Below are 25,703 nucleotides of genomic sequence, written 5' to 3'. Positions count from 1 at the left end.
AATTTCATAATTGCTTGCTCTATTTCTGTAAGGTACATCATTGGGATTTTAATTGGAATTGCATTGAATCTGTATAGCACTTTTGGTAGTATGGTCATTTTGACAATATTAATTCTGCCTATCCATGAACATGGGAGATCTTTCCATCTTCTAAGGTTTTCTTTAATTTCTTTTTTTAGTGTTCTGTAGTTCTCATTGTAGAGGTCTTTCACCTCTTTTGTGAGATCGATTCCCAAGTATTTTATTTTTTTTGATGCTATAGTGAATGGGGTAGTTTTCCTAATTTCTCTTTCTGAAGATTCATCACTTATGTATAAGAATGCATTGGATTTATGAGCATTGATCTTGTAACCTGCTACTTTACTGAATTCACTTATGAGTTCTAAGAGTTTTCTAGTGGAATTTCCAGGTTCCTCTAAATATATAATCATGTCATCAGCGAACAGGGATAGTTTGAGTTCTTCTTTTCCAATTCGTATCCCTTTAATTTCTTTGGTTTGTCTAATTGCTCTGGCTAGAGTCTCAAGAACGATATTGAATAGAAGTGGTGAAAGGGGGCATCCCTGTCTTGTTCCAGTTTTTAGGGGGAATGCTTTCAGTTTTTCACCATTTAGAATGATATTGGCCATGGGCTTAGCGTAGATGGCCTTTACAATGTTAAGGAATGTTCCCACAACCCCAATTTTCTCTAGTGTTTAGAGCATGAAGAGATGCTGTATTTTTTTTTTTTATTGTAAACAAATGGGATACATGTTGTTTCTCTGTTTGTACATGGCATAAAGGTATACCATTTGTGTAATCATAAATTTACATAGGGTAATGTTGTTTGATTCATTCTGTTATTTTTTCCCTTCCCCCCACCCCTCCCACCCCTCTTTTCCCTCTATACAGTGCTTCCTTCCTCCATACTTGACCCCCTCCCTAACCCTAACTCTAACCCTAACACTAACCCTTCCCTCCCCCCCATTATGTGTCATCCTCCACTTATTAGCGATATCATTCGTCCTTTGGCTTTTTGAGATTGGCTTATCTCACTTAGCATGATATTCTCCAATTTCATCCATTTGCCTGCAAATGCCATAATTTTATCATTCTTTATGGCTGAGTAATATTCCATTGTATATATACACCACAGTTTCTTTATCCACTCATCAATTGAAGGGCATCTAGGTTGGTTCCACAGTCTGGCTATAGTGAATTGAGCAGCTATGAACATTGATGTGGCTGTATCTCTGTAGTATGCTGATTTTAAGTCCTTTGGGTATAGGCCAAGGAGTGGGATAGCTGGGTCAAATGGAGGGTCCATTCCGAGTTTTCTAAGGAATCTCCACACTGCTTTCCAGAGTGGGTGCACTAATTTGCAGCCCCAGCAGCAATGTATGAGTGTACCTTTCTCCCCACATCCTCGCCAACACCTGTTGTTGCTCATATTCTTGATAATCGCCATTCTAATTGGGGTGAGATGGAATCTTAGGGTAGTTTTGATTTGCATTTCTCTTATTACTAGAGATGTTGAACATTTTTCCATATGTTTGTTGATTGCCTGTAGATCTTCTTCTGTGAAGTGTCTATTCATTTCCTTAGCCCATTTGTTGATTGGGTTATTTGTATTCTTCGTGTAGAGTTTTTTGAGTTCTTTATAGATTCTGGAGATTAGTGCTCTATCTGAAGTATGATTGGCAAAGATATTCTCCCACTCTGTAGGCTCTTTCTTCGCATTGCTGATAGTTTCCTTTGCTGAGAGAAAGCTTTTTAGTTTCAATCTATCCCAGTGGTTGATTCTAGCTTTTATTTCTTGTGCTATGGGAGTCCTGTTAAGGAAGTCTGATCCTAGACCAACAAGGTGCAGATTTGGACCTACGTTTTCTTCTATAATCTGCAGGGTCTCTGGTCTGATTCCAAGGTCCTTAATCCATTTTGAGTTTAGTTTCGTGCATGGTGAGAGATATGGGTTTAGTTTCATTCTGTTGCATATGGATTTCCAATTCTCCCAGCACCATTTGTTGAAGAGGCTATCTTTTCTCCATTGCATATTTTTGGCACCTTTGTCTAGTATGAGAAAGTTGTATTTATTTGGGTTTGTGTCCGTGTCCTCTATTCTGTACCATTGATCTACCTTTCTATTTTGGTACCAATACCATGCCGTTTTTGTTACTATTGCTTTGTAGTAGAGTTGAAGATCTGGTATTGCAATACCCCCTGTTTCACTCTTCCTGCTAAGGATTGCTTTAGCTATTCTAGGTTTCTTATTCTTCCAGATGAATTTCATAATTGCTTGCTCTATTTCTGTAAGGTACGTCATTGGGATTTTAATTGGAATTGCATTGAATTTGTATAGCACTTTAGGTAGTATGGCCATTTTGACAATATTAATTCTTCCTATCCAAGAACATGGAAGATCTTTCCATCTTCTAAGGTGTTCTTTAATTTCTTTCTTTAGTGTTGTATAGTTCTCATTGTAGAGGTCTTTCACCTCTTTTGTGAGATTGATTCCCAAGTATTTTATTTTTTTCGAGGCTATAGTGAATGGGGTAGTTTTCCTAATTTCTCTTTCTGAAGATTCATCACTTATGTATAAAAATGCGTTGGATTTATGGGCATTGATCTTGTAACCTGCTACTTTACTGAATTCACTTATGAGTTCTAAGAGTTTTCTGGTGGAATTTCCAGGTTCCTCTAAATATATAATCATGTCATCAGCGAACAGGGATAGTTTGAGTTCTTCTTTTCCAATTCGTATTCCTTTAATTTCTTTGGTTTGTCTAATTGCTCTGGCCAGAGTCTCAAGAAAGATGTTGAATAGAAGTGGTGAAAGAGGGCATCCCTGCCTTGTTCCAGTTTTTAGGGGGAATGCTTTCAGTTTTTCACCATTTAGAATGATATTAGCCATGGGCTTAGCATAAATGGCCTTTACAATGTTAAGGAATGTTCCCACTATCCCTATTTTTTCTAGTGTTTTGAGCATGAAGGGATGCTGTATTTTATCAAATGCTTTTTCTGCATCTATTGAAATAATCATGTGATTCTTGACTTTAAGTCTATTAATATGGTGAATTACGTTTATTGATTTTCTGATGTTGAACCAACCTTGCATACCTGGGATGAAGCCCACTTGATCATGGTGCACTATCTTTTTAATATGTTTTTGTATGCGATTTGCTAAAATTTTGTTGAGAATTTTTGCGTCGATGTTCATTAAGGATATTGGTCTGAAATTTTCTTTCCTTGATGAGTCTCTATCTGGTTTAGGTATCAGTGTGATATTGGCTTCATAGAATGAGTTTGGGAGGGTTCCCTCCTCTTCTATTTTATGGAATACTTTGAGAAGTATTGGAATGAGTTCTTCTTTAAAGGTTTTGTAGAACTCGGCTGAGAACCCATCTGGTCCCGGACTTTTCTTTGTTGGTAGGCTTTTGATGACTTCTTCTATTTCAGTACTTGAAATTGGTCTATTTAAATTGTTTATGTCCTCCTCGTTCAGTTTAGGCAATTCATATGTCTCTAGAAACCTGTTGATGTCTTTGAAATTTTCTATTTTGTTGGAGTATAGATTTTCAAAATAGCTTCTAATTATGTTTTGTATTTCAATCCTGTCTGTTGTGATATTTCCTTGTTCATTCCGAATTTTAGTGATTTGGGTTTTCTCTCATCTTCTCTTTGTTAGTGTGGCTAAAGGTTTATCAATTTTGTTTATTTTTTCGAAGAACCAACTATTTATTTTGTCTATTTTTTGTATTGTTTCTTTTGTTTCAATTTCATTGATTTCAGCTCTGAGTTTAACTATTTCCTGTCTTCTACTACTTTTGGTGCTGTTCTGTTCTTCTTTTTCTAGGGCTTTGAGCTGTAGTGTTAGGTCGTTTATTTGTTGAGTTTTACTTCTTTTATTAAATGCGCTCCATGAAATAAATTTCCCTCTAAGTACTTCTTTCATAGTGTCCCAGAGATTTTGATATGATGTTTCTTTGTTCTCATTTACCTCTAAGAATTTTTAAATTTCCTTCCTAATATCTTCTGTTATCCATTCATCATATAATAGCATATTGTTTAATCTCCAGTTGTTGGAATAGTTTCTGTGTTTTACTCTTTCGTTTATTTCTAACTTCAATCCATTATGATCTGATAGAATACATGGTAGTGTCTCTATCTTCTTGTATTTGCTAACATTAGCTTTGTGGCATAATATATGGTCTATTTTAGAGAAGGATCCATGTGCTGCTGAGAAGAAAGTGTATTCACTCTTGGTTGGATGGTATATTCTATAAATGTCCGTTAAGTCTAAATTATTGATTGTGTTATTGAGATCTATGGTTTCTTTGTTCAATTTTTGTCTGGAAGATCTGTCCAGTGGTGAGAGAGGCGTGTTAAAATCACCTAGTATTATGGTGTTATGGTCTATTTGGTTTCTGAAATTGAGAAGGATTTGTTTGACATACATGGATGAGCCACTGTTTGGGGCATAGATGTTTATGATTGTTATATCTTGCTGATTCATGCTTCCCTTAAGCAGTATGAAATGACCTTCTTTATCCCTTCTGACTAACTTTGGCTTGAAGTTCACACTATCGGAAATGAGGATGGATACTCCGGCTTTTTTGCTGAGTCCATGCGCATGGTATGTTTTTCCCCATCCTTTCACCTTTAGTCTATGGGTATCTTTTTCTATGAGGTGAGTCTCTTGCAGGCAACATACTGTTGGATCTTTCTTTTTAATCCAATCTGCCAGTCTATGTCTTTTGATTGATGAATTCAGGCCATTAACATTCAGGGTTATTATAGAGATATGATTTGGTTTCCCGGTCATTTGGTTCATTTTTTAAATTTTATTTATTTATTTGTTTGACACAACTTGTTTCCTCCTTTATTTGACAATTCCTTTAGGATAATTCCTCCCTTTGCTGATTTGCTTCTTTGTTTTTCATCTCTTCCTCATGGAATATTTTGCTGAGAATGTTCTGTAATGCTGGCTTTCTTTTTGTAAATTCTTTTAGCTTTGTTTATCATGGAAGGATTTTATTTCATCGTCAAATTTGAAGGTAAGTTTTGCTGGGTATAAGATTCTTGGTTGGCATCCATTTTCTTTCAGGGCTTGAAAAATGTTGTTCCAGGCCCTTCTAGCTTTTAGGGTCTGGATTGAAAAGTCTGCTGATATCCGTATTGGTTTCCCCCTGAATGTAATTTGGTTCTTTTCTCTCACAGCCTTTAAAATTCTGTCTTTATTTTGTATGTTAGGTATTTTCATTATAATGTGCCTTGGTGTGGGTCTGTTGTAATTTTGTGTATTTGGAGTCCTATAAGCCTCTTGAACTTGATTTTCCATTTCATTCTTCAGATTTGGGAAATTTTCTGATATTATTTCATTGAATAAATTGTTCATTCCTTTGGCTTGTTTCTCTAGGCCTTCCTCAATCCCAATAATTCTTAAATTTGGCCTTTTCATGATATCCCATAGTTCTTGTAGATTCTGTTCATGATTTCTTACCATCTTCTCTGTTTGTTCAACTTTGTTTTTAAGGTTAAATATTTTGTCTTCAATGTCTGAGGTTCTGTCTTCCAGGTGTTCTATCCTATTGGATATGCTTTCTATGGAGTTCTTAATTTGGTTTATTGTTTCCTTCATGTCAAAGATTTCTGTTTGGTTTTTTTTCAATATCTCTAACTCTTTATTGAAATGATCTTTTGCTTCCTGTATTTGCTCTTTTAACTGTCGATTGGTGCGATCATTCAATGCTTGCATTTGCTCTTTCATCTCATCGTTTGCTTCTCTGATCATTTTAATTATGTACATTCTGTACTCCTTTTCTGTTATTTCTCCTGCCATGCTGTCATTGGGTTTTATTGATGTAACATCTAGATTTGTTTGCAGCATTTTCTTTCCTTGTTTTCTCATATTGTTCAAGTATCAGTGGACCGCTGAGATATTGCAAATTTCCTCTATTGACTTACAATGTCCCTGAAGATTTCTATATATATTCCCCCTTAGCCTTCAGTAGGCTGAAGTCTTGGAGGAAGTTGATAATGTGGTGCTCCACAAGGAAGCTGCCTCTCTAGGAGTGGTGGCCTTCAGGTGGGGTATAGTCCCTGCTAGTGGGCAGAGGTGCCTCCACTTGTTGACCAATGGTCATCCAAAGGGGACCTAGGCTGCGGGCTGAGGCAAGGCCTGTTTGGGCCTGAGTCTCTAGTTTTACTGTCCTTGTGGGGAAACCTCACCCGGCAGGGAAGACTCAGCCGGTGGGGAGGTCTCGCTGGTCAGTACCCTCCTAGAGGTTCCCCTCAATTACAGCTACCGCCTGGGCTGGGCTGCCTTCCTCTGCAACGTTCTCAGGGGCCCGGCCCTACCTCCTGGGCCTGGGAGCCTCACCCTTCGCAGATGAATCTCCTTAGGCTGCCCCTCCTCAGAGAATCTGCCTGCAGGCCTGGAACCTTCGCTCCGCCCTAAGCCTGTCTCTGTGCAGCTCTTCCACCCAGAAGCCTCCTAGATCCTGGGACCCTGCTCTGCCCCTAATTGCCTGGCTATGCGGCCCCTCCTCTGAGCAGCCACCTGGGGCCCCGTACAATCTCTCTGAGTCCCAGAGACCCGCCACACGCCTCTTCCTCTAGACAGCCGCCCAGTATTCCGGTGCGGTCACTAGGAGTCCAAGAAACTCACTGCGTGCCTCCACCTCTCACCAACCACCCGTATCCCTGGGCAATCAATCACTCCAAGTCAAAGTGACCCTTCCCGTTCCTCCTCCTTCTCCAGATAACCCCCCGGGTGTTCAGGAGTGGTCAGTCTGAGTGGCTCTGAATCCACGTGACCCGCTGCATGGGTCCTATGGGCAACCGCCCGGAGCTCTGGTGCGGCCACTCAAGACCAAGCGACCCACCACGCTTCTCCTCCACGCAGCCCCCCCCTGTGTTCAGGCGCTGTCACTTTAAGTCCAAACAACTCACCACTTGCCTTCTCCTCTGAGCAGCCGCCTGGAGCGCTAATGCAGTCACTGCGAGTTCAAACGACCCCGCCGCGCTCCTCCTCCTCCTCCTACTCCTCCGGGCAGGCCCCAGGGTTCAGAAGTGGTCTGAGTCCAAACAGCTCGCCACGCAGCCTCTCCTCTGGCAACCACCTGAAGCTCTGGTGTGATCACCCCGAATCCAAGTGGCCGCGTTCCTCTTCCTCCTCCTCGTCCTCAGGGCAGGCCCCGGGGTTCAGAAGCGTCGTTCTGAGTCCAAACAGCTCGCCGCGGAGCTTCTCCTCTGGCAACCGCCAGTAGCTCTGGTGCAGTCACTCCGAATCCAAGTGGCCACGTTCCTCCTCCTCCTCCTCAGGGCAGGCCCCGGTGTCCTGAGTCCACAAAGCTGTCCTCACCACTCCTCCCCTGGGCAGCCGCCGGAGCCCCAGTGGTTGCTCCGAGTCCCAGCGCTGTGCCGAGCGGCCTCCTTTATGGCGCTCCCAGCTGTCCGAGTTCACTGCTCCAGCGGGGGGAGGGGCGTCTCGCCGGCAGTTCTACTTCACAAAGTTTCCTGCGTTCCGGGACCACTGTCCCATCCGGGACGCCTCCCCAATGGGAGAGACTCACCCGGCTGCTTTGAGTCGGTCCCAAGTGTCTCAATATCTCCTCTTTTGAATCCTGAGTCCTGGAGCAACATGAAATGCAGCCACCCTCTAGGCCGCCATCTTGAAACCTCCTGAACACTTTTTAATTTAATTTATGGACTCATTTCCTGGTGCTCAAAAACCAGGCCTGCTCCCTGGGGATCTTCAGCACCCCCACAGCAGAGCAACCGGGGACTACAGAAAGTGAGAGTGAATCCTAGTGCCGAATGGCAGGAATCGAGATGCTGTATTTTATCAAATGCTTTTTCTGCATCTATTGAAATAATCATGTGATTCTTAACTTTTAGTCTGTTGTTATGGTGAATGACATTTATTGATTTCCGGATGTTGAACCAACCTTGCATCCCTGGGATAAAACCCACTTGATTGTGGTGCACTATCTTTTTAATATATTTTTGTATGCGATTTGCTAAAATTTTGTTGAGAATTTTTGCATTGATGTTCATTAAGGATATTGGTCTGAAATTTTCTTTCCTTGAAGTGTCTCTGTCTGGTTTAGGTATCAGGGTGATATTGGCTTCATAGAATGAGTTTGGGAGGGTTCTCTCCTCTTCTATTTTATGGAATACTTTGAGAAGTATTGGAATGAGCTCTTCTTTAAAGGTTTTATAGCACTCAGCTGAGAACCCATCTGGTCCCGGACTTTTCTTTGTTGGTAGGCTTTTGATGATCTCTTCTATTTCATTGTTTGAAATTGATTTATTTAAGTTGTGTATGTCCTCCTCATTCAGTTTAGGTAATTCATATGTCTCTAGAAACTTGTTGATATCTTCGAGGTTTTCTGTTTTGTTGGAGTATAGATTTTCAAAATAGCTTCTAATTATGTTTTGTATTTCACTCGTGTCTGTTGTGAGAATTCCTTGTTCATTCCGAATTTTAGTAATTTGAGTTTTCTCCCTCTTTCTCTTTGTTCGTGTGGCTAAGGGTCTATCAATTTTGTTTATTTTTTCAAAGAACCAAGTATTTATTTTGTTAATTTTTCCGATTGTTTCTTTTGTTTCAATTTCGTTGATTTCGGCTCTGATTTTAACCATTTCCTGTGTTCTACTCTTTTGGTGTTGGTCTGCTCTTCTTTTTCTAGGGCTTTGAGCTGTAGTGTTAAGTCGTTTATTTGTTGATTTCTACTTCTTTTGTTGAATGCACCCCATGAAATAAATCTTCTTCTAAGTACTGCTTTCATAGTGTCCCAGAGATTATGATATGATGTGTCTTTGTTCTTGTTTACTTCTAAGAATTTTTTTATTTCCCTCCTGATGTCTTCTGTTATCCATTCATCATATAATAGTGTATTATTTAATCTCCAGGAATTGGAGAAGTTTCTCTTTTTTATTCTGTCATTTATTTCTAATTTCAATCCATTATGATCTGATAGAGTACAAGGTAGTATCTCTATATTCTTGTATTTACTAACAGTAGCTTTGTGGCGTAAGACATGGTCTATTTTAGAGAAGGATCCATGTGCTGCTGAGAAGAAAGTGTATTCGTTCTTTGTTGGATGGTATATTCTATATAAGTCGGTTAAGTCTAAATTGTTGATTGTGTTATTGAGATCTATGGTTTCTTTATTCAATTTTTGTTTGGACCATCTATCCAGCAGTGAGAGAGGTGTGTTAAAATCGCCTAGTATTATTGTGTTGTGGTCTATTTGATTTCTGGAATTGAGAAGGATTTTGTTTGACGTACATGGATGAGCCAATGTTCGGGGCATAGATGTTTATGATTGTTATGTCTTGCTGATTTATGCTTCCCTTAAGCAGTATGTACTGTCCTTCTTTATCCCTTCTGACTAGTTTTGGCTTGAAGTCCACATTATCTGAAATGAGGTTGGATACTCCAGCTTTTTTGCTATGTCCGTGTGCATGCTATGTTCTTTCCCATCCTTTCACCTTTAGTCTATGGGTATCTCTTTCTATGAGATGAGTCTCTTGCAGGCAGCAAATTGTTGGATTTTTCTTTTTAATCCATTCTGCCAGTCTATGTCTTTTGATTGATGAGTTCAGGCCATTAACATTCACGGTTATTATTGTGATATGATTTGTATTTCCAGTCATTTGACTCATTTTTGTTTTTTGACATGATTTGGTTTCCCCTTTATTTGGCTATTCCTTTAGGCTAGTTCCTCCCGTTGCTGATTTGCATCATTGTTTTTCATCTCTTCCTCATGGAATATTTTGCTGAGAATGTTCTGCAATGCTGGCTTTCTGTTTGTAAATTCCTTTAGCTTTTGTTTGTCATGGAAGTATCTTATTTCATCGTCAAATCTGAAAGTAAGTTTTGCTGGATATAAGATTCTTGGTTGGCATCCATTTTTTTTCAGGGCTTGGTAAATGTTGTTCCAGGCCCTTCTAGCTTTTAGGGTCTGGATTGAAAAATCTGCTGATATTTTTATTGGTTTCCCCCTGAATGTCATTTGATTCTTTTCTCTCGCTGCCTTTAAAATTCTGTCTTTATTTTGTATGTTAGGTATTTTCATAATAATTCGCTTTGGTGTGGGTCTGTTGTAATTTTGTATATTTGGAGTCCTATAAGCCTCTTGTACTTGGTTTTCCATTTCATTCTTCAGATTTGGGAAATTTTCTGATATTATTTCATTGAATAGATTGTTCATTCCTTTGGTTTGTTTCTCTAAGCCTTCCTAAATCCCAATAATTCTTAAATTTGGCCTTTTCATGATATCCTATAATTCTTGTAGATTCTGTTCAGGATTTCTTACCATCTTTTCTGTTTGGTCAACTTTGTTTTCAAGATTAAATATTTTGTCTTCAATATCTGATGTTCTGTCTTCCAGGTGTTCTATCCTATTGGTTATGCTTTCTATGGAGTTTTTAACTTGGTTTATTGTTTCCTTCATTTCAAGGATTTCTGTTTGGTTTTTTTTCAATATCTCTAACTCTTTATTGAAATGATCTCTTGCTTCCCATATTTGCTCCTTAACTGTTGATTGGTGTGATCATTTAATGCCTGCATTTGCTCTTTCATCTCCTCGTTTGCTTCCCTGATTGTTTTAATTATGTACATTCTGAACTCTCTTTCTGACATTTCTTCTGCTGTGCTGTCATTGGGTTTTATTGATATAGTATCTAGGTTTGTTTGGGACATTTTCTTCCCTTGTTTTCTCATATTGGTCAGATATCAATGGGACTTTGTGATATTGCAGAATTCTTCTATTGGCTTATAGTGTCCCTGTAGATTTCCAGTGTATCACCTTCCTGCCTTCAGTAGCCTGAAGTCTTGGAGTAACTTGATAATGCAGTGCTTCCCAGGAAAGCTGCCCCTAGTCCTGTACTGGTTCCAGGACTTGGAGCTGGCTCTGTGTGGAAAGGTTCTCACTGGGGGGTCTGCTGTGAGAAGCTAGCCTGGAAAGGTGCTTCCCACCTGAGGGGCCCAGGCTGTGGGCTGCTTGGGGAAGTCCCTGGCTGCCCTGTCCTGGTTCCTGAAGCAACCTGTGGGCAGGAACTCTCCGCCCTGGTTCAGGGACTTGAGGCTTGGTTCTGTGCAGAAAGGCTCTCATTGGGGGGGCCTGCTCCGAGATGCTGGAGAATATGGCCCTGTGGGAGGAGCCCACTGCTGGAGTGTGCAGGGCCACCTGGGGAGGACTGTAGCTGCTCTGCTGTACTCTAATAAGCCATCCGAATCTGGGCCTGCCACCGGGCAGCGCTTCACTGGGTGGGGGAGACTCACACCGTGGCTGTATTTTAGTCCGAGTCTCTCAATGCCTCCCCTTCTTGAATCCTGGGTTCTGGAGTGACTGGAGATGCAGTCACCCTCTAGTCTGCCATCTTGGATCGCCCCGGAAACAGCCTGCGGGCAGGGGGGCCGGGGGGCAGGTCTGCCTGGAGAGGTCTCTGGCTGCCTTGCCCTGGTCCCAGAGGCTGCTTGCGGGCTGGAGGTCACCGCTGGCTTGGGGACTTTTGGCTGGCTCTGTGTGGAAAGGCTCTCACTGGGCGGTCTGCTCCGAGAAGCTAGCCTGGAAAGGCACTTCCTGCTGTAGGGGGCCGGGCTGCGGGCTGCTTGAGGAAGTCCCTAGATGCCCTGTCCTGGTCCCTGAAGCAAACTGCGGGCAGGAACTCGCTGCCCTGGTTCAGGGAATTGAAGCTTGGTTCTGTGCAGGCAGGCTCTCAAGGATTATATTCTAGGGCTGTGGGATGCTAACTGGACCAGTATCTTTTTCAGTCAGCTAAACGTGGAAGAGATGACTCGTGTAGTCAGAGCTTGGATGAAGTTGACAACTGTGTGTGTTCTCTTTTGCGACTATTTCCTGCTTCAACCTCATAAGTCTTTGGATTTGATATGGACCTTGTCTTGTGTAGCAGACTCTCTTGGAACTTTTTTTTTAGCATCCTCTTTTCAGAGGACTTCCATTTCTCTTTTATTTTCTCCCATATGACTCCTTCAAACACACAGCAGGAATATTACCTAGATATCATTGGTGACAGTATTGCTCACCTGGGCATCAGAGCTCCTGGGTTTAAGTATTAGCTTTGTCACTGCTAACTGTTTAAACCCAGGACATCATTTCACCCTGGATTCATTTCATTTCTGATATATACCAATAAACCCATTATAAGTTAGAAACATTGTAAATGGAAAATACATTGCATCTATTTAACCTGCCCAACTCCACAGCTTAGCACAGAACACTGTAACATGTTGGTTGTTCGTCTTTGTGATCACGTTGCTGAGTGGGAACTGCAGCTCCCTGCTGCTGTCCAGCATCAAGACAGGATCACACTGTGTGCTGATAGCCCAGGAAGAGATCAAAATCCAAAATTCAAAGTTTGGTTTGTACTAAACATGTATTACTTTTGTACCCTCATAAAGTCAAAAAATTGTTAAGTTGAACCGTTGTAAATTAATGACAATTTGTGTACAGTTTGGGTAGCACAGTAAGGTGATATTCAATAGCGAAGTTATGGAACCAGCCTAGGTGTCCATCAACAGATGAATGATAAAATAAATGTATTATATATACTCAATGAAATCTTATTCAGCCATAAAGAAGAATGAAATTATGTCATTTGCAGGAAAATGGATGAAACTGGAGAGTATCGTGCTGAGGGAAATAAGCCAGTTGCTTATTGCAAAAGGGAAAAAAGGATAAAGAAAATTATTCCTGTCTTTGTTTATATGTAACTGCATTAACTGTTAGGCAAGCACAAAGGTGGGCTTGGCTCATTCTGTGGTGATCCCCAGCCCCATGGTCTCCTCAGTTGAAGAATGACTGCAGTATTGCTTGATCCACTCAGGATTTGGTTATGCACTTAATTAAAAAAAGCTCTGATGGAATCTCAGAGACTTGGAATCACATTATGGAGCTGCCATGAGTGGGGTGAGCCAGAAATGAAGTTCCATTTAGAACAGAAGGCTCTTCTCCTCATGGTTCCTCTTTGAAGGTCAAAAAGGAGCTCTTAGCCAGGTGAGTTGAAGAGTGTCTCAATCCTGCTGTGGGATCATATCCCCAGCCCTGCCTTTCTGTCCTCTTTTCTTTCTTTTAATATCACCTGCTTTGTCTTTGACCTGTGCTACTCACACTATATGTGATGGTCACTGACTTATGATGGATTGAATTATGATAACTAGATAATATTCACAGAGCTCTAACCAGCAAAGCAGACACTTACTGAGTGTTTAAAAGTCTCCACAATGACCCTGTGAGATAGCTGCAATTTTTATCCTATTTATAAGTGAGGAAAGAGAAGTTTACAGATGTTAAGTAACTTGACTGATGTCACCCACCCAGTTTTTAGCAGAGAGTGGATCTTAACCCAAGCAGTTTGTCTCAGGTCTGCATTGTTAACCATTGGGTCCCTTTGCTCAGCACTGGGGTTGTAGGATGGGGCATATGTAGTTTCTGTTTCCCTAGCCCACGACTCACCACTGGACAATTGTGTTGCCTGCGAGCACCCTTGGACACAAAAGAACATCACTCATTGAACACATGATGTTTGGACAGTTGACTCTAGGATGTTGCAGACAGGGAAGTGACTTTTTTTTTAGTTAGTGCATTATAGTCATACCTAATTGTGGTATATTTTGGCATATTCACAAATGCATATAATAATATAATTTGCTCCATTTCAATTCCCAGTACTATCTTCCTCTCGCCTCTTCGTTCCCCTGATCCTTTTCCTCTTCTTTATTGAACTTCCTTCTCTTAATTTATTTTTAAATTAAATTTGCGATAGCCAAGTTATGGAATCAGAGTACATGATCCTCAATAGACAAGTGGATAAATAATATATGGTATATATACACAATGGAGTTTTACTCATCCATAAAGAAGAGTGAAACTATGCTACTACATGTATGACTATATAAGAGAAGAGGTTTTATTACATCACTTAGGAAACAGCACAGGGCCAGTAGCTTCTGTAGTGTGCAGGGCAATAGTTGTAGGAAGGATTCAGTAGACTGTTGTTCTCCTGCCAAGAGAGTTTTGGGCTTTTGTTGTTTAGTGCCCGTAGCATCTCACGTGAAGACAAGAAGTCATTCCTCTAGCAAACATAGGCAGGCCCTGGCCTGTGACTGAGCAAGCTGTGGTGGAAGGAACACACTGTAGCTCTTCACTTTGCATAGAGATATTCCATGATAATAGATATGGGGAAAGATAGAGTCACAGAAGTAGTTCTTGAAGATTGTTCATGGAATATGTACTTTGAGAGAAAGCAAAAAAACACAGACCTTAGAGAAGACTTTGGAGAATTCACAGAAATTATCGTAAAATTCCTCAATATATGGGACAGACGATGGGGGGTGGCATGGAATGAATGGGTTCACATTTCTTCATGCAAGAGGTAAAGTCTGTGTCTCCTCCCCTTTCATCTAGGTGGGATTTGTGATGGCATGGCTAATGGAATAGGGTAGAAGTGACATTTCTAGGCACAAACCTTGGGGGTGCTTTCCCTTCCTGTCTCTTAGAATAATCATTTAGAACCTGGCTGCTACATAGTGAGGAAGTCCACATAGCCCTGAGTAAAGACCTATGTGGAGAAGAATGAAGGCCCCTGACCTAGGCAAGTGAGATGGTACACACCTGTAATCCCAGCTATTCAGGAGTCTGAGGTAGCAGGATCATAAATTTGAGGCCAGTCTGGGCAACTTAGGGAGATTCTATCTTTAAAAAAACTATGAAAGGGGCTGGGTATGTAGTTCAGTGAGAGGGTTCAACATCCAGCACTGAAAGAAAGATAAAAAGACCTTGCAAATGTACTTGCTGACAACCAGCATCATCAACTTCCCAGTCATGTGAGTGCACCATCTTGGAAATGGATCTCTTAGTCTTGTTAGCTTTCCTAGTTGAGTAAAGTACCAAAACACCATGCAGACTCCTGCACAAATTGCAGATCCATGAGCAAAATACATGATGACTGTTATTTTAAGCCACTCAATTTTGGTCTGGGTTGTCATGCAATAGCAGATAACTATAATTGTGGGTAACATAAAGAGAAATCATTTATTTTCTAATATGGAGGAATTGGAATTAACATTAAGTTAGCTGTACTCACAGATGATTGTATTGTGTGTGTGTATGTGTGTGTGTGTGTATGTGTGTGTGTGTGTCTGTGTGTGTGTGTGTGTGTGTGTGTGTGTGTGTGTGTGTACACGCCTGCCTTTAGGCTAAGCCTTTAGACAATAGTACAGAGTTTATTTCTTTCAATGTGATTAATCATTCTCACATAAACAAAGGGTGGATCTAACTGACCTCTGAAGAAAGTTAAGGAACATTAAATATAATAGAAAGGATAACCAGTCGGGCACAGTGGTACATGCCTGTAATCTTATCAGCTCAGGAGCTGAGGCAGGAGAATTGTGAGTTCAAAGGCAGCATCAGCAACTTAATGATGCCCTAAAGCAACTTGGTGAGACCTTGTTCCCAAATAAAATATATATTTAAAAGGGCTGGGGTTATGGCTCAGTGGTTATGTGCCCCTGGGTTCAATCCTGATATCTGCACCCCCTTCAAAAAAAAAAAAGAAAAGAATGACCAGCAATACTTTTCAAATGTGGTGTCCAGAGGGGACAGAGATGGTAAACAATCCTCCTTGTTCACTCCCACTTCTACTCCACCTTAAAGTAGGGCTTCAAACACAGCTTATTCCCACTTTGGGAAAATAACATTATTTGCTGTTTTAGCAAAGCTTTGATGCACACTCTTTTTCTTTTTCTTTTCCTTTTTTAATTTACAAAGGAGATTGTCCACTATGTCATATTAGCAGGGAAATCTCACATAAAATCTCAGAAATGGTTAAAGTTCTCTTAAAGATAAAACCCCCAAACTCCTTAATAATGAAATGATAGTAACATTGTGGTCAGGCTGGAAAACCAACCAGGTTCTCTTGTCATTCAAAAGCTGATTTTCCCCCCCATCTCCTCAAGAGCTTTTGTTATTCTTTGTTTTGATCTGGAGTCTAAAGCATTGTTTTCTTTCTTTTTCTTCCACAAGAAGGGACAGTCACAAAGCATGAGCTTAGATAATGTTAGTAAATAAAAGTTTTTTAAAATATTAAGCAATATTCTCCCAGCATGCAAATCCCAGTTTGGGGGAAAAATTAGGGTCTTTTGGAAGCTGCCTTAACTCTTTGGGGTCTCCATGGTACCATTTGGTAAATGATTGGCTCGGTGCATCAAATAGCACCCTGGTGACCTGAAAGAGTTAAAGCAGTCTCCAGAAGTACCCATTGTGGTCCCAGGAAGGAGCCTGAGCCTTGGGAGATCTGGCTCACAGTACAATTACTGTTCAACTCACAGTGGCCCAATTTGCTTTATTGTAGAGTGCCTCCTGGAGTCCCATTGCTCCAGAGACAATATAGAAGCTTCTGAGGCAACTGCCTGCAAATTGGTCTTCGAAGGGTTTGCAAGTGCAGGAAGGAGGTGCAGGAATTTGTTAGAAAGACATCATAACAAATGGATCCTGGAGAGGGAAATCATCTTACCTCAGAAATTCCAAGCCCCAAAGACTGACTTTTTCTTTCCAACATTAACATGTCTGGGTGGCCACTGGTTTCTAGGGGTAAGTTTTAGTTTATATACACATGCAAATGCTACTTCGGCATGTTCCATGTGTATGAAGTAATTCAATTCTTGGTGCTGAGCCTTTGTACCTAATCTACAGCTCGGTCTGCAAGGTGGGCATTATAATAATATAAACCTCAATGCTTTGTTGTGAGGATTAGTAAAAATAACGTGTGTAAGTACTTGACCCAGTGTTTAGCACAAGACCAACATGACATACTTTTGGCTATTGTTACTGTATGTTGTGGGTTTCATAATTGTTTTCTTCATTTATTAAACATTTGTTGAAGGTCTATTTTGTCCAACGTGTTTAACAATAACCAAGCATTCTTGTTGTTTTAGCAAAGTTCTAATGTGTGTTGTTTTTTTTTTTTATTTACAAAGGGAAGGGTCAACCAGTCCTTTTATAGGGTAGAAAACAAAATAAAAAATTTAGGCTCACACAAAGTTTCACTCAAAACACAACATATGAATGCTTACCACCTAGTATATAAGAAATGAAACTTGCCAGATAAACTAAACTCCCCTATGTACACATTCTTAAGCCCATTCTTGCAGAGGTAACCCTTATCTTGGATTTGGGATGTATCATTCCCAGTGCAGATGTATATTTCTATTAGATGCTATCATTAGATACACATCAGTAATATACAATACCATCTTAAAGATGTTTGTAGACCTTACATGCTGTCATATAATTTTACCACTGATTTTCCCACTTGACATTTCTGGGGTTTATCCATGTTGATACATTTGGCTGTATATTTTTGGTACTATTTTGTATTCTTTTATATAAATATATCACAAAATATTCATCTGTGGTCCTCTTGATACACATTAAAAAAAATTTCCCCAGTTTTCACAATTACATATGTGATCACATAACTATTTCTTGTCCAGCTCATGTACCAGCATTTCTCTAGGGAAAATACCTAGTTATGTGCCCCTTTAAATTTATTCATTTGGGCTAAAAACATCTTCAAAGGGGTTTTCCCAAGTTACACTTCACCAGTAGAATGCGGGGTCCTTATGTTCTGCATTTGGTATTGTTAGACTTTTCATTTTTGCCTGAACTGAAAAATACAAAATATTTCAAGGAGGTTTAAGTTGTATTTTTCTGATAGTTCATCATTTACTATTTAATTTAGCCTTTAAAAAAATCAGGTTTTTTTTTCTTATCAATTTACAGGAGTCTAGATACCAATCCTTTGTCAGTTAGATGCATTGCAAATCTATGGCTTGCATCTTTACAACATTTATATACGGTGTCTTTTAATGGAGACAAGATTTTTAAAGGCTTTTGAAAACAAACATAATGTCTTAACAAGAAAAACGTTGAAAATTATTTCCCTTTGGGACTTTGATATTCTCCTTACCTTCTCTAGACAGATGAGCTCAGCTTAGAAAGTACCCAGTGAGGTTTCTGGGCAGGAATTGAGTTGACTATGGGTGGTGAGTGGGGATGAGGGGATGGCAGCCCATGAAAACTGCATTTCACAGAGGCCTCTGGTTCCAGGACTGTGTTCAGCAGCCTGCCCTCCTGGCAGGAACTAGAGATGGGGAATCTCCTGGAAGTCAGGCCCTACATGGCCCAAAGGCAGTCACTCCTCCGTGACTGTTAACTTGGAGAAAGCCTCCTCACCTAGGACTAGCATACTCGGTCAGTGACAGTATGATTGAACAAAGAGAAATGGACACCTGCCCAAAGACTCTGATGAAAAACAGACTTATGGGCAGGATCACTACAGAGATTGGGAAGAGTCCCATAAAGGGTCTTGTGTTCCAAGCAGAGTTTTAAAAGTTGTGACTTTCATTAATAGAATCCTAATAAAAGGGGGAAAATTCAACCAAATAAGATAGAAATAGAGAAGGAACAGATAAGAAAAAATTTTAAAAAATAAAAAAGGGAGAAATTAATGACAACTTGGGACTGGGGACCAAATTCCTAAAGCTGTAACAAAAGCCAGAAGATGAAGGAATAGATGGAGAAATTTGGTTTCATAAGAATTTCATATTTCTGTACAATCAAACCAAATAGCACCAAATTAAAAAATAAATGTCAAGCTTGAGATAATTGCAGTTGTATTATAGACCTAAACCCTAAAAGAGTAATAGGATATGAATAAAAACAGGCAATTCAAGAAGCAGGAGAAGCATTCGTTCACTCTAGTAAAGATTGCAACTGAGATGAAATACATTTTTGATGAGATTTTTTCATTAAAGATGAAAAAACATGAGAATCCACAACATGGGTGTGGGTGTAGAAAACCCGACTCTCTTATATGGAGCCTGTGGAACCTAATATGGTAAACATTATCTGGAGAATGAGTTTGTAATATGTACTAAAGCAAGCAAACAAACAAACAAACTAACAACAACAACAACAAAACAGTACACTCTTTAACTTACAACTCCACTTTGTAGAATTAATCTAAAAGAAACAAATGATTAATACTTAGATATCTGTGTGAGATTTGAAAATTATATGCTCTGGTTTGGATATGGTTTGAGTGTGTTCCTCAAGGGTTCAATGCTAGAAGCTTGGTTCAGTAAGTTGATGGTGATATTGAGATGATGGAACCTGTGGGACATGGGGCCCATGGAAGGTAATTAGGTCATGGGGGCATTGCTCTTGGAAGGGATTAATGCTGATTTCCCAGAGTGAGTTCCTCTTTTTTTTTTTTTATCTTCACGTTTTATTTTTATTAAGAAGAGGCTACTTGAAAATTTAAAATCACGTATGTTGCTTACATTACATTTTCATTGGGCACTACTGAGTTCTTGTAAGAGCACATCATTATAAAGAAAGGCACCTCATGTGCTTGGCCCCTTCTGAATGTTTTTGTTTCTCTGTTTCTCTACCATGTTGTGATGTAGTTAAGGGGCCAGCAGAGGTCAAACAAATGGAGCCTCCTGATCTTGAACTTTCACCCTCCAAAACCATGGACCAAATAAATCTCTTGTCTATATGAAGTCCCCAGCTTTAGGTATTTTGTTATAGCAACAGAAAATGGACTAAGACACTGGATAAGAGGACAATCAGTGACACATAACAATTGACTGGATAAGGGAGGAAGTAGAGAGAAACCTAGTGAATCATTCTTGGGATTTCCACAGGGACAGCTGGGTACTTGTCTGGGCCATTCCCTGACACAAGGTGCATCAGGTTTTGGGGGATGGTAATGGATTGGGGTCTGTGTTCTTGACATTGCAGAAGCATGCGTTCAAGGAAGGTGTCCAGAGGCAGTGGAATGTGTGGACCTGGAGCTCAGCAGGAAGCTAAAGAATTTAGAGCATGGTGTGGGATCCTTGTTAAAGCTGTGAGGGAGGTAGATGGGTGGCCTTTTGGAGGCACCTGGGAAAGGGAGTTGAGCCATTGGCCTGGACTGATCATAAGGGAGGCCAGGTGTTTCTCATGCATTGCTTGGAGTGCTGATAGCTCTGACTGAATCCTATTTGTCACCATCAGGCTTGGGAACACTCTGTGGGCATCATCTGCTTTCCCAGTCTCCAAAGGCTAGCAGAAGATGTTTCTGACCAACTTGCCCAAGAAATACAGAAGGCCCTTGCTGGGAAACCTGCAGGTAAGAGAACAGAGGTGCTGGAGAACACTATGGAGAGCTAAGCAGCCCTGCAGAACTTGCCCAGGGCCTTTCTAAGTTCCTCTGCTTTCTCCTGGAGGAAAGTAGTGTTTGCCAAAGGGCATGATGCCCACTCTACACCTGAGTGCCTTGGAGACAGAGGGAAAAGCAGGGGAGGAGAGAAGGGGATGTTGGCAGCTCTTCTCTTCCCAGGACACAGATGCACATGCATGTGGTCACACTATATTCATTGCACAGACAGGCAAACATAGCTATACATACACCGCACATAATATACTACACACAGACATATATGCAGACACTACAAACACTCTGGTGTCACACAGAGGCACTACCCACAGAGAAACATAAGAGAAACACACAGATACTTAACAAACATTATATGATAGATACACAGTCTCACAAGGACACACACACACAGACACACAGAGACTCTACTCACAAATACTACACATGAACCTACACACTACACACAAAAACAGACACAGGTATACTACTGAGACTCACAAACACACCACACACACAGACACACACATACATAGACAGGACTGGGGTCTCTGGGAAGACTTGCTATGATCAGAAGTACAACTGTCCAGTGGAGAGCTTAGTATGGAAAAGACACAGTAGTAAAGTATGTATCTTTTGCAGGGTCTCCTCATTGCACTCTTGCACTCATGTAAGCTGGACCCTGGAGGCCAAACAGAATATCATGGTGGCTGTGGGCTGAGGGGCAGTAGGGAATTCCAGGCAGAAGGTTGAGTTTGGGCACCAATTGCTGGGATTGTTGCAATATAAGGGGCTATGGGATGTAGGAAGTGGGATCAAGCGCCTGGATTTTGGGGGATCCAATAACCAAGGAGGTTGTTCCTAGTCATTGGCAACAGGGGCCATTGATGGTTGTTAAGCAGGCATGATGGTGTGATAAATTCAGTCCTCCAAGGAAATTAATCCAGGAGAGTATAAGTGTTAGGTATAGATTCAGGTGGCTTTGGGATGTGTGGGCAGGAGGCCAGAGTCTGCTACAGGTGCTCAGGAACATCTCATGGGGAAAGGAAGCCTTGGATGGAGGGAAGGTGGTCAGACAGGCTGCTACAATGCCCATATGGTGATACTTTCTTCCAGAACAAGCACGAGTGGTGGCAGGGCAGTTGCTGCGGTGGAAGGGGGACGTGGATCAGGATGGCTACCTGCTCTTGAAGTCAGTGTATGTGCTCACGGGGACAGACTCGGTGAGTTCCAGGCTCTTTGGCCCCTCCTCTGTGGGCAGAGGGAAGTGGGGCACAGGGTGTTGGCCTATTCCCAGAGTGTCTTCCTTTTTAGCAAACCCAATGGTTTCTTCCATCTTCCCTTCTGCTATCAAACATGGACTTTGGGGTCTGAAATTCAGGTTTGAATGTTTCCTTTTCAATTGACAAAATATGTGTAACCATGGACAAATGACTTTAACGTGCTGTTATTTGGTTTTGTTTCTAATTTTAGAAATGGGAATAATCATGCATTTCTTCTAGTGTGGTTAGTGTGGTTAATGATTGATCTTTATAGACTATTACCTACATGACTATTACCTTGGTGAAGGCTGAATGTGTCCCACGCATACTACCAATTAATCCTCCTAAGGACCTTGACTCAGAGTATGGAGATACCAGGGTAGCTGTGTTAAAAAGACTAACATGTGTGTATCTGCAGTCTACCTGACCCCAGAGTCCCTGCTCTGAGCCACAATTCTTGATTGCTTTCTGATTAACCTAGCCAGAACACAATACACCTATAGGCACCTGTGCTCTGTGTGCCCTAACCTATCTGGGCTGTTCTTATGTCCTCCCTCTGTAGGATTAGGAGCCTGGAACTTCTTCCCTGAGGGACTTGTGGATGGCTGTTGTCCTCTTAAGTGAAAACTGCCCCTGGTAGCTATGACCATTAGCAGAAATGGTCAGAGGCCTGCCCAGGCAGGAAAGGCCTAGAGACATGCCTGTAGTAGGAGTGGATGCTCTGTGCTGGGAACAGCAGGGAATGAGACAGGGTGGCTGCTGCCCTCAGTGCAAGAGGGACACAGACACTGGGTGGAATTTGGATCTAAGTGTAGAGGTGTGATAACCCTGTGTGCAATCACCGTCTATGCTGGGAGCTAGAGACTGATCTCTGAGGCTAACTAGAGGGAGGACCTTGTCTGTTCCTCAGTATAAACTTCTTGAATCACCATCAGGTACAGTGACCTGAAACCCAGAGACAGGGCTTGTTAGCCCCTGGGGAAGGCCTCTGCAGTCTGAGTGGGCACAGAGTCAACTAAGGGCTGGCTGCCCACCACAAGCAGTTGGTCCAGAGAGTAAGAGAAGTCTGAGCTGGCTATCAGCCAGGGACAGTCAACCCAGGGGTCACAGCCAACCATGTGTCACTAAAGGGAAGGGAAGACATTACCTGGCAGTGAAAACTTTGAGGAGGGAGGTTAGGCCCAGCAGCCTGCATTAGATTCTGGCTGGACTGTTTACCCTTCCTTTCTCTTTCTCTAACTCACCCACTGTGTAGATGAAGTTGGTTCACTGAATGGAAAAATTGCAGACAGCATCCCATATGTTGCCCCACATTTGTTTACATGTGCTCTCTCTCTCTCTCTCTCTCTCTCTCTCTTACACACACACACACACACACACACACACACACACACACACACACACACACAGGACCTGCAGGCAGAACCCAAGGAAGAAAAGTCCAAGGAAACTCCATCAATTTGGTTTCCATCTTGGCTAACCTCCTGTCCTCATGGCTTCTGTTCAGCTGCCTGGGCTGCTTCCTGGTGCTGTGCTTGTCGGGCTGTCAGTCATATGTTGTGCTGCTTTAGGTCTTGGTGAAGTCTGGGTGAGGGGTGAGGGGTGGGAAGGCCCTACTCAGGTGTTCCTGGGGTGTGTGTGCACCTGGTATCAGTTTTCCCTCCTTCCTGATCAAGAGGCCACTGCACACAGCCAGCTGTTATGTTCGGCTAGGAAGCTGTTGATTCTCATCTTCAGTCCCTTCTCCCTCTTTCCTTCCTCCACATGTCTTGTAAGAGGACTAACATTTGTTGAACACATAGTAAAAGCTATATAAACTTCACCTTTGCAGCCATGTAGGTGGGTCCATGATCGCCTGTGTTTCACATGTGAGGACATGGCATCCAGAGAGAAGTGACTTTCCCATGGACCCCACTGATGTAGCAGGCCTGACACAGGTCTGGGCTCTGGATCTGGGGTCACATGTGCTCTTCCCTTGCAGGAGACCCTGGGCAGAGTGGCTGAGTCTGGGCTTCCAGCCCTCCTCCTCCAGTGCCTTTACCTCTTCTTCATCTTTCCTCTGGAAAAGGATGAGAATGATGTTCAAGGTCAGAGGATGTTTGTGCAGGTGAGTGACAGCAGGTACCCAACATACTGAGGCCATGACCTCACTTTTAGGATCAGACTCTGGAATGCTTCTGGGAGATATTTTTGTCAGTCTTAGCCTTAGTTCCCAAGTTCCTCTGTCATCCCAAAGGCCCTCTGCCTCCTAGCTCTTGAAGTGCTTGAATAGCTGAAAAAATGATTTTCTCCTTTACTCTCCACCTTATGGAATCCCTGTGTCAACATCCCTCTCCCCTGCACTCTCCCAGAAAGGTGGGTTACTCCCCTTTCCAGCTCCCTTTCCCCCTCTCCTCAGCTCCTCTTCTGGTCTGCATTCTGGAGTCCTACCACCCTCCCTGGCACCTGCGGCCTCTTTGCCCTGGCCCCTTCCTCTCTGATAACAAGCATGCTGACTCACATATCAGCAGCCAACATTTTCCAAGCACAGTCACAGGCCACCTGACAATGGAGAAACATTCTAAGAAATGGTTGGTTAGGGGATTTCATCATTGTGCTAAGACTGTAGAGTGCACTTACACAAGACTAGATGGCATGGGTCAGGCACTCTGTGTGACCTCTTGATGCAGTCAAGAAATGTGGTGAACATGAGATGCATGAGACTGCGGCCAGTGTAACAGGGAAAGGTGTTTTACAGTAAACTATTAAAAAAAAAAAAATAAGTAGGACTACATTCTAAAATAATGATAAAAAGTATACTATGGTAAGTACATAAACCAGTAAACAGTTGTTTACAGTTGTTTATCATGGTCAAGTGTTATGTGTTGTATAAAATTGTATGGACCATACTTTTATAAAACTAGCAGGTGCAGTATATTTGTTTACACCAGCATCATCATAAACATGTGAGTAATGTCTTGCACTTGATCTTATTATGATGTCATTAGGCAACAGGAACTTTTCAGTTCTATCATGGTCTCATGGGACCAATGTTGTACACAGGGTCCACTATTGACTGAAATGTTGTAATGACACGCATAACTGTACTAACCATCCGCCTGTCTGTCCATGAAGCTCATGGGGGTCATCTCCATGAGCTTTCTCTGCCATCCTAGAATGTATGTAGAGTTGCCATCCTGATCTATACAAACTGAGGAACTGTGAGTAATTGTGGATTTTGGTGTCACAGAGGTTGTAGATGGGGCTGAGGTTGGCAGCCTGGGGTCTGGCTTGGGTTACCTCAGTTATACTTCTAACTATTCTGTGATGTCACCTCTTTCCCTCCTCTCAGAAGATGTCTTAGATCATGAGCATCAAACGGTTTCTTCTTGTCATTTCCTGTCTTTCCCATGCTTCCTAATTTCTCCCCTCCATCCCTGGCTTTCTTTTTGACAGTTTCTGCTTTCTCAGCTTCTGAGATGCTGTGTTCTTCAGAAAGCTCTTTCTATTCTGTAGGAGCAGGGGGAGGGTGGGGAGGAATAAGTGTCTCACTTATCTTGGTGTGTTCAGTGCCTGAGGCAGTAGCTCACACAAAGCAGGTACTCATGACCTTTCAGTAAATTTCCAATGCAACTGGCCATCACGCCTGTGCGTTCATATTGTGTATGCCTCAGTCCAATTCTCAAAGCTTAATCATCCTTACTGGAGGGCATTGCACATGTTCTGGCTGATTCTACTGATGCTGGTTATCCCTTAACCTGCATTTGTTGAAAGTTAGGCCTCATTTGCCCATATATGAATCCTATTCTGAGTGGTGGCCAGGATGCTACACCAGGCACTTCAGCAAATCTACCATGTGACTTTTACATGCTCTGCAGGGAACTGGTGAGGCTCCTGTTTTCAAGGTCTTTTAGATGCATGGCAGAACACAAGCCACAGGTGACAGACTATGCATACATTCCTCAAGACTTTTCATTTCTTCCTTTACTGAAATAGAGCACCTATTGGGTACAGCTCTATTTCAGACCTATAGTTTTTGCAGCCGGCGCAGAATTTCACTCCCACAGGTGACAGAAAAGTGGGGAAGTCAAATTGGGTGGGGAAAACAATCCATGAATAAATGTGTAGTTATAGGTTTTGTAAGTAGTATGAAGGGAAAATGAGAGGTGTGTGGGGAATGATGGCAAGAGGACTGATTTGTATTGGTGAATCCATCAATGGAGACTCTTCTGAGGACAGGAGCTGACCCTG

General features: G+C 41.8%; 1 protein-coding gene across 1 annotated transcript in view; it reads left to right on the top strand.

Annotated features, from left to right (window-relative positions):
• WDFY4 (WDFY family member 4) overlaps positions 1-25,703 on the top strand; it is a 288,190-nt gene that overhangs the window by 23,439 nt on the left and 239,048 nt on the right. Inside the window, 3 exon segments of the mRNA XM_079138164.1 lie at positions 20,073-20,187; positions 21,328-21,434; positions 23,455-23,580. Coding sequence (XP_078994290.1) covers positions 20,073-20,187; positions 21,328-21,434; positions 23,455-23,580 — 348 coding nt within the window.

This window comes from Sciurus vulgaris (assembly GCF_902686455.1).
Source record: "Sciurus vulgaris genome assembly, chromosome: 4".
In the NCBI taxonomy this organism is placed as follows: domain Eukaryota; kingdom Metazoa; phylum Chordata; class Mammalia; order Rodentia; family Sciuridae; genus Sciurus; species Sciurus vulgaris.
Note: the sequence above shows the minus strand (reverse complement) of the source record. Positions and strands in the feature narration are given on the sequence as shown.